Source organism: Vespula pensylvanica, chromosome 6 (assembly GCF_014466175.1).
Source record: "Vespula pensylvanica isolate Volc-1 chromosome 6, ASM1446617v1, whole genome shotgun sequence".
Taxonomy (NCBI): Eukaryota; Metazoa; Arthropoda; class Insecta; order Hymenoptera; family Vespidae; genus Vespula; species Vespula pensylvanica.
The window spans coordinates 125,922-134,867 of record NC_057690.1 but is presented as its reverse complement, the minus strand read 5'-3'; the positions used below and the strand labels follow the sequence as shown (position 1 = coordinate 134,867).

The following is an 8,946-nucleotide window of genomic DNA, read 5'->3' as shown; positions in this document are numbered from 1 at the left end:
GGAAGCTGAGAAACTAAAGCTTGAAGAGGAGGAACGTAGAAAGAAGGAGGAAGCTGAGAAACTGAAACTCGAGGAGGAGGAGCGTAGAAAGAAGGAGAAAGCTGAGAAAGTAAAGCTTGAAGAGGAGGAACGTAGAAAGAAGGAGGAAGCAGAGAAACTGAAACTCGAGGAAGAGGAACGTAAGAATAAAGAAGAAGGATCTGAGAAACTAAAACTGGAAGAGGAGGAACGTAAAGAGAAAGAGAATGATGAGAAACTAAAGGTTGAAGAGGTGGAACGTGGAAAGAAAGAAGATTCTGAGAAAGTGAAACTTGAAGAGGAGGAGCGTAAAAAAATGGAGTATTCTGAAAAGTTGAAAGTCGCAGGGAAGAAGGAGGAAGAAGTTGCGATACCCAAACGCGAGAAGGAAGATCATAGAGAAGAGGAAGAAGCGGGAGTCGAAGAAAGAAGCAAAAGGGAGATCGAAGGGGAAACAGAGGATGAAGAAGAGATAAAGTCGAAGGATGAAAGAAAGAGTTGGGAGCAACGAAAGAAAAAAGAGGAAGAAAAAATTAGACGAGAGGAAGAAGAAGAGAGCAGAGCAGAAGAAGATAGGAGGCGTAAACGTAAGGAACGTAGAATGGCGGAGGAGGAAGAGACGTTACGAAAGGAAGAAGCCGAAAGGTTAAGAGCGGAAGAGGAGCGGAGGAAAAGGAAAGAGGAAGCTGAACAGAGCAGAAAGGATCGAGAAGAAAGATTAAAGAAACAGGAAATGGAACGTTTGGAACGTAGACGTGCCGAGGAACGCCAGAGAAAGGAAGATTTTGGACGCATGAGAAAGGAGGAGGAAGAAAGGATGAATATAAGAGAGAAGGAGAGGCAAGCTAGACGCGAGGAAAGTGCACGATTGCTCAAGGAGGAAGAGGATCGATTGAGACGGAGACACGAGGAGGAATTGTCCGCGATAAATAAAAGACGACGGGAAAGGGCGAGGGATGAGAATTGGTCGAGACTGAGGGAGAACGAATCTGATAGATTTTTGAGAAGCATAGACGACGAAAGAAGCAGGAGTAGCAGATTATCCAGAATCTCTCCCGACGGAAGAAGTAGATTTTATCGCGTTGATTCTGACTTACAATTAGAATCGACGCTTTCGGACTCATCCAGATCGTACAGTTGGAGAGAATCTCTTGCTTCCTCTGGTAGAAGAAGCATCGACGATTACATGGACTACAAATTACGCGAGAGTTCGTTAAACAGATCTCTGTACGACGTTGGGTCTTATTACGGAACAAGAAGACGAAGGGAAGAACGCATCAACAGGGCAAGGTCCATCAGCTTGTTGAAATACGACGAGTATTACATGGGCGATACCGATTCCACCCTTTCTTACAGCTCGTCGAGTAAGCCTCCTAGATGTGGCAGAATGAAGATTCCTTCTCACATCGAGTACGATGATCTTGATTCGAGCAGTTTCGACGTAAGTATTATTTATGCACATTTAAATAAAAAACTTATGTTTTATTTTACACGTTTATTTATTTACTTCATTTTCTATCTACGAAGAAATAATATATTTTTCGTTACGGACAGAGTATTGTGCAAGATAAAGGAAAGAAGCCGTCGTTCTGTACGCGACTTACAAACAGAACGGTGGGCGAAGGTATGAGAACGAGATTAACGTGCACCGTTTTGGGACACCCGGAACCACGCGTTTACTGGAGAAAGGATGGCCAAGAATTATCTCCTACGTCGAATAAATATCAGACTCGATTCGACAATGGCATGGCTTATTTCGAATTGAACGAGGCTCGCGTTGAGGACTCCGGCGTGTACACCTGTATCGCAGAAAATATTCACGGATCCACGTCCACCGAGTCGACTTTGAAAGTCTACAGAGACTTTGTACCACCGTTGTCGCCACCGACGTTTACGAAATCCATCAGAGGTATAATAATATAATAAGCGATTGCTTCTCCTTCGAGTAATAGTCAGACGGCAGTTCTGTCATATGCTAACGAACAAAAAATATAAATATTGTATTTTAATTCGCTTCAGACACATATCGACATTCCGATCACGAATTAGCGTTAGAATGTCGAGTCCGTGGATACCCAAGCCCTACTATTTCCTGGTTGAAAGATGGAAAAGTCCTCGATGATGCCAGATATACTCAAAAGTATTTAGACGATGGTATTTATCGATTAGAGATATCGAATCCCGATGCTTCGGACAGTGGACGTTACGTTTGCAGAGCGACGAACGAAATGCAATCCGCTGAAATGTCGCACACCGTACACTTCGAAGGTTGGCGTAGGAATTTTATAGATGATCGTTGATCTACGTTAGGAAATCATAAACTCTAACGCAAAGATAATTTATCACTTTTTAAGGACGAGATCGAAGATCTGCTTATAGAAGCAGGCGTAGTCGAATCGCGGAGGACGATACGAGCGTCGAAGCGTCGAGGCGGCCTCGCTTTTCAAATTTCCTAAGCGACCACAGTGTACCTACCGGTGGTACTATCGCTCTTCAGGTCGAAGTCAAAGGTAACTTTTGAGAGATCGGAAACTTATTCGTTAAATCATATTGCCTGATACGTATCACGTAGACGTCCTACGTTTCGCTATGAAAATAATTTCTTCCGTATTAGTAAAAGACACTTTCAACGTCTAGTCGTTATTATATGCGAGCATAGCGTGTAAAGTTAATGCGAGGAAAGACCTTAATTCTTTGAATCTCCGTTCAACAGGAACGCCAGTACCGGAAGTGAGATGGTTGCACGGAGAACGAAAAGAACCGATTTCGATGTCAAAAGCAAAGACTTTCACGGAATCTGGCGTTCATACTCTGATTGTGCCTGAAGCAACCGAATCTGAAAGAGGTACCTACATCTGCAGAGCTGTAAACGCTTATGGATACGTTGACACTGCTGCTACGATCGAAATAATATCTCCCGGTGCGATCGATGGTGGAAAACCGGCAATGTTCGTTTCTAGACCTTCGGAAAAATCAATCGCGGTGGCTGTTGGAGAAGATGTCAGTGTATCTTTTAGAGTCACGGGTGTTCCGAAACCTCGAGGTAACAAACAGCTCTTCCAAAACGAAATTAATGAGTTTTTAAGTACTTATATAATAATGATCTTTCCGATATAAATGATCTTTCTTAGTAACATGGATGAAAGGTATGAAAGATATTACGGATGGTCCGAGATCGTACAAAGAAGCTATCGATGACTATGTTAGATTGACATTGAAAAGAGCGACACCATCCGACGAAGGTACTTATTGTATTTTGGTGAAGAATCGATATGGATGCGATAGGAGTTTCTTCTCGATCTGGGTGGGTATAAACGTGCGCGAATTAATCGAATAAAATTATAGGTATGCGCGGAAAAAGAAACGATATTTGATTAAAATTCTTGATGATTAGATCAAGCAAAGAGCGAGATCTCTAACGCCGTTACCCGACTGGAATCGCTCTGACGCAGGAAGTATTCAAAACGAGGATGAATTGTCTTACATAAAAGGTAAGTTCGATTTAACGCGTCTATATATTTTTATTAGAAAATACTCATTTTTAATATACACACTTCCAAGTAAGCGAAATATTTTAATAACACCTTCGTGTACCTACGATACGTTTTATTACGTAAACTTCTTTAACCGTGTACACTGCAAAATATATGGATATATGGATAAAGGAGAAAAGACAAAATGAGCGATAATAACAACGATCAAGCCGATGAATAATCGAGTAATTATAATTAGAGTAGCGATGCGACGACAGTGACAGGGATTACAGCGAGTACACTTGCGAGTACACTTGGCCCAGGGTCGTTTGGCTTTATTCCAAGTAGTCCCTGGGCTAAAGTGTTTTGCAAAATGACGTCGATATTTAGGTTGACTGCTTATACATCCAACGCATTGTACCGTAATCTTTAAACTCCTTAGCCATCTATGTATATGCTGGTTACAAAAAGAAGTAACGAAAGTGTACTAAACGCTACTCTAAACGCGACTACCTTTAGATTTCCTTGAGAAAGATCGAGGTGCTATTTATCCTTTAACTTTTATATCATTTTCACGTGTATGATGCCGTTATGACGGTATCTACGAGAAAAAGACATTTTCCCCCGAGATTATCGATCAAGCGATAGGGAAGCGTTGCTCCGAATAATATATGTACTTGGAACGAATTTAAAACTTGTCCATTAAAGAGTGAGAAAAGCTGTTTAATACACGAGCAGAGACCAACTTCCATACGACACTGGACCTATGCCAAGTGCAACGACTGTTCCTTGACCAAATCTTTAACTATATAAAAACTATTAAATATCGTAAATATGTACCTACATGCACATGTATATGTAGCACCGACAAATAACGCGCGGCGTGACTGATTTATCACGAAGGACGAGCAGAATCACTAACGTCGGAAGTTGGAATGGCTTCAGAATCTTTGATCAGGAAGCCGTAACCCCTGTGGTCCATATATGGCACGCTTTAACATTCAGAAAAAATTGGAACGTTGATCACGGATTACGTTTATAATCATTTATTGTCTCGATACATGCGGCAGGAGAAAAATCTCTTATGAAGTATACATCTCTTTTGAGAAGCTATATAATCTTCTAGTAGCAAAGGCCAGCGATTAAGCAATCGCAGTCAGTGCGTAGATGTAACGTATCATGGCTGTCTATAGTCACGTTTAAACGAGCTTTTGCTGACAAAATAATTTATGCAAACGATGTCTTTATCAAAATTCTGTCAAAATTTTTAAGGATAAAGGGATATTAGGATAGTAATATACACTTTTACGAATACCTTTTAGGATCTTGCAAAATGGTTCGGGCATTAAGAAATATTAAACCGATACGACCACCTACATACACAATTCGAGGAACACCTCCCGTTGGGTTATTTTCGTTTACCTCCCTTACCTATTTCTTTACCCCCTCCTACTTCTCCGTATCTCCACAAATTCGAAATTCAGTCGGCATCGAGACGCGGATCATCTCGTCTCTGCCCTACTTTTTTCGCAAAGAATACAGATAAATCGTGTGTTTCTCGCACGGAAATATCGAAATACTCGTACGAAGCTCGGAAATTTTCTTGGTCGTTATTTTCTTATGAATTATTAGTGAGAAGAAATAGGACTTTATTTCGTTTAACTTAGAAATTTGGAAATGATATCAAAGTAAGAAGAATGAGGATTCAAGATAAAGAAATCGTGTTGGACGATGACCTCGAATTACCGAGCTCCCGTTTGAAACGATCTTTGACCAGCGAGGATAGTTTGATCAGCGATTTTATAGAATATTTATTCGGACAACGAGGTAGAGTAGATCGAGGGAAAAATTGTTTTTCGAAAAAGCACACTGATTTACAAATATTTCCACGCCAGATGTCCCTGGACCAGTCAGCAGCGAGCCAGTCGTCGTCGATGGAGGAAAAAATTGGTTGTCCTTGAGTTGGGGCAAGGCCGAGAGGAGAGGGCCAGCTCCGGTCATCGCCTATAAGGTGGACGCATGGTTGATGGGTGGGGATGGTGGTGCTCGTTGGGTCGAGGTATGGTTCAATGTACCTACGACTTAATTACTTTTAGATGATTACTTTATCCAACGTTAGTGTCCGTTGTTTTATTATTTGCTCACTTTGCATATCAGCTGGGCGTCACACCGATAAACGCCTTAGACGCGTTCAATCTCCGTCCAGGTGGAGAATACAGATTTCGTGTCACCCCACGAAATCGATATGGATGGGGCGAATCCGTGACGACGTCGAATTCCTTCACGGTCAGCGAAGTCGTTGATCTTCCGGAATTCATCAAAATTCTCCCTGGCCAATTGAAGGCTCTCGAGGGCTCGACGATCAAATTGGAATGCGAGGTGAGACTTTTCTTAACAAATATAAAATATCTGATATAAATCCTTTCGTTTCATTTTAGATTCGTGGAGATCCAAATATAAATGTCAAATGGTATCGCGAAACAGCCGAGATCGATCCTAACAACGATTCGCGATATTCCGTCGGTAGGAGAGGTTTAAGGTGTTCTCTTGCCATAGAAACTATAAAAGAAGATGATTCCGGCAGATATATTTGCGAGGCATCGAATAAAGTTGGTAAAGTGTCATCTTTCGCTAGAGTACTCGTTGTCACCGATCCGAAGATCATCGAAGCGGACGAGAAACTTAGATCTAGGTATTATTAATACAACTTCGTTTTATTTAACAAGCTACCTTATTGAAATAACGAAAAAGAAAATAGTGGGAAACGCGATCGTTTTCTCTTACGTTAGAATTTTGGGAGATGAGCGAGAAGAAAGACCACCGCAGTTCGCCATGAGATTACGGGATAGACGGGTTCAAGTTACTTATCCCGTACGCTTAACGTGTCAGATTATTGGTTATCCCGCTCCCGAGATAATTTGGTTTAAAAATGCCGTTGAAATTACTCAAGACGGTAAGCGACTAAGTTGCATTAGAAATTGAATAACGACGAATAGGTATAATCAATTTTCCTTTTTCCTTTTTTTTTTTTTTGTTTTAGAACGTCACGTCTTTTGGAACGACGATTCCAACTTCCACACTCTAGAGATAATTCATTCGACGCTCGAGGACTCTGGATGTTACATGGTGACGGCAAAAAATATCCATGGTTCGGTGTCCTGTCGATCTATCCTCGTAGTCGATAAAGGAATTCGTGCTTACGTTGCCCCTGAATTTCTCTATGGCCTGGATGCAGTCTATGCTGTAAGATTAAACGACGAATTACGAATGTCAGCTCGGATCGAAGCTTATCCTAGCGTGGGTGTAGTATGGTGAGCGAACGAAAATCGATTGCTGCACTTCGTTAGCAAAAAACAAAAGGTTTTGCTCAATCGAGTTTATTAAAAAACTCTCCGACTTACTTTTCTTTCGTCTATTTTCATCAGGCATCGCGACGGATTGCGTCTTCGGCCTAGTAGAAGAACTATCATGACCTTGAACCACGACGGTACAGTCGAATTATCTTTGGCCAAAGTTACGTGCAGGGACGCTGGTGTTTACAGTTGTACCGCGATCAATGAAGTTGGCCGTGCTGAGACATCAACGAGAGTCAATGTTATTATCGGAATCGACGAAGCAGACGACAAACAGATCGAATCTCTTATCGAAGGATTGCCAACGGTGACCATCGCTTCTCCCGATGTGCCGTGCGTAAAAAATATATTTAATTTTAATATCTTCGTATCTCTATGTTTCTCCGCGAAAGATCTCTCAGCAAACTTTACTTGTTATCTCTCTGCCATCGTTTCGCAGATATTCAAAGGAACCGCTATTTGTTACGAAACCTTTATCAACCGAGGCTCTCGAAGGAGATACGGTCATTATACTTTGCGAGGTCGTTGGTGATCCTAAACCGGAAGTTATCTGGTTGCGCGATTTCCTTAAGGTAACTATTTTATCTACACTTCGTAAATACAGGGATCCGTTCTTGCAATTACAATACGTAGGTACATGCGCTCAAAATTAGATAGATAGATAGAGAGGGAGGGAGAGAGAGAGAGAGAGAGAGAAAGAGAGAGAGAGAGAGAGAGCGTTACAAGAAAACTAATTAAAGAACTTACAAGTTGGATATGCAAGTACGGGAGTAATTGCAAAGTTCATTTTGCAATCCCAGAAAATGACGTGTCCCTAATGCTGCATCGATCACGATGTAGGTCAAGGTGACAGCAAGAAAGAAATGATAGTTACATACCGTATTATGCCCATAGTGGGTCAGGTATTATATGCGTCGCGTTGGGGGAAACGGCATTTATTTCGCGTCACCTCTTTAAAAGGTAACAGTACGTGCTACGTGAGGTTAAACGAAGAGCCCAAAGATGGAACGGAGAAGAAGAGAAATTTATTATTCAACGAAAGAGGAAGCAAGCCCGATGCAAACTGCAAGAAGTCGAAAAGTGCCCCCTTGATAATTATAAAGGATTTCTCCTTGTTCCTTGTCTAGAAATATGAAATTGGTAATGGAATTTCAATGTAATCGTAACGTTGTACCGAAGCATTTTTTTTTTTCTTCATTGGAAAGCCTTCCACAACGATTTTTATTTCTTCTCAACGAGGAGATACAGAAATGGACAGGCGTACGTGGGCGTTAACGTTAATAAAAAGTCAAGGGGAATACAAATCAGCCATATCGAAAGTATTATCCGTGACGTAGGACTTGGTTATAATAAATTTTATTCTAACGTTTGCGCTTTCGTCGTTTCCTTTGTTACGCGAACTCTCTTTCGCGTTGCGTTGTGACGATTCGTTTGACACGATCGAAGTGTCGCGAATCGTGTCGTATGATGAAATACGATTATCCTTCTCCTCGAGAGAAAGGCCGGAAGGAAAAGGCACGAAGGGAAAGGAAGAAAACGTTGAAGCATCAAAGTATTTACGTCAAACGAATATCTGCATAATCGAGAAGAGCGTAAATACTTAGTTACTTACCTAGAAGGCATCGTCCCCACTTTTCGTCGTCCAAGTTGGCTTTCTTCGCCGATGGATCGGTACCGCGAAGTACGAACGGTAAAACAGTCGGTGTTTAACTTTGGCCAATGAATAGCCTACTGTCGATCGTCGTCGTACGACGAGCGCATATGTACGTCGCTCTCTTTTCTCTCTCTCTCTCTCTCTCTTTCTTTTTCTAACTATCCATCTCTTTCTCTCTCTCTCTTCTCTCTTTATTTCTCTCGCTCGCTCGTAAATATTTTAGCGAATTGATATTTCTCTCGATTATAGAAACGTATTATTTGTCATTGCAAAAGTGAGAAAAGTGAGTAGAAATTTACCGTACGTTATCGTCTTCTCTACCCGGAAGGATGATTCTTTTCCATATGGAATATCGTCAAAAGAAATGTGAGCTATAAATCTCAACCGATGTGCATGTGCGGCTTCAAAATGAACAAGTATCCCATTTCCAAAGCACGTAGGTACATAA

The 8,946-nt window shown here is 41.4% G+C and overlaps 1 protein-coding gene across 3 annotated transcripts in view; it reads left to right on the top strand.

Moving 5' to 3' along the window:
- Window positions 1-8,946, top strand: part of LOC122629969 (titin-like) — a 28,399-nt gene that overhangs the window by 6,316 nt on the left and 13,137 nt on the right. For all 3 annotated transcript variants that reach the window (XM_043813923.1, XM_043813922.1, XM_043813924.1), the window contains exons 2-15: window positions 6-1,459; window positions 1,573-1,927; window positions 2,038-2,286; window positions 2,373-2,528; window positions 2,732-3,061; window positions 3,150-3,322; window positions 3,413-3,509; window positions 5,387-5,550; window positions 5,649-5,870; window positions 5,930-6,183; window positions 6,281-6,444; window positions 6,532-6,802; window positions 6,917-7,177; window positions 7,284-7,416. In XM_043813923.1, coding sequence (XP_043669858.1) covers window positions 6-1,459; window positions 1,573-1,927; window positions 2,038-2,286; window positions 2,373-2,528; window positions 2,732-3,061; window positions 3,150-3,322; window positions 3,413-3,509; window positions 5,387-5,550; window positions 5,649-5,870; window positions 5,930-6,183; window positions 6,281-6,444; window positions 6,532-6,802; window positions 6,917-7,177; window positions 7,284-7,416 — 4,283 coding nt within the window. The remainder of the gene's footprint in view (window positions 1-5; window positions 1,460-1,572; window positions 1,928-2,037; window positions 2,287-2,372; window positions 2,529-2,731; window positions 3,062-3,149; window positions 3,323-3,412; window positions 3,510-5,386; window positions 5,551-5,648; window positions 5,871-5,929; window positions 6,184-6,280; window positions 6,445-6,531; window positions 6,803-6,916; window positions 7,178-7,283; window positions 7,417-8,946) is intronic.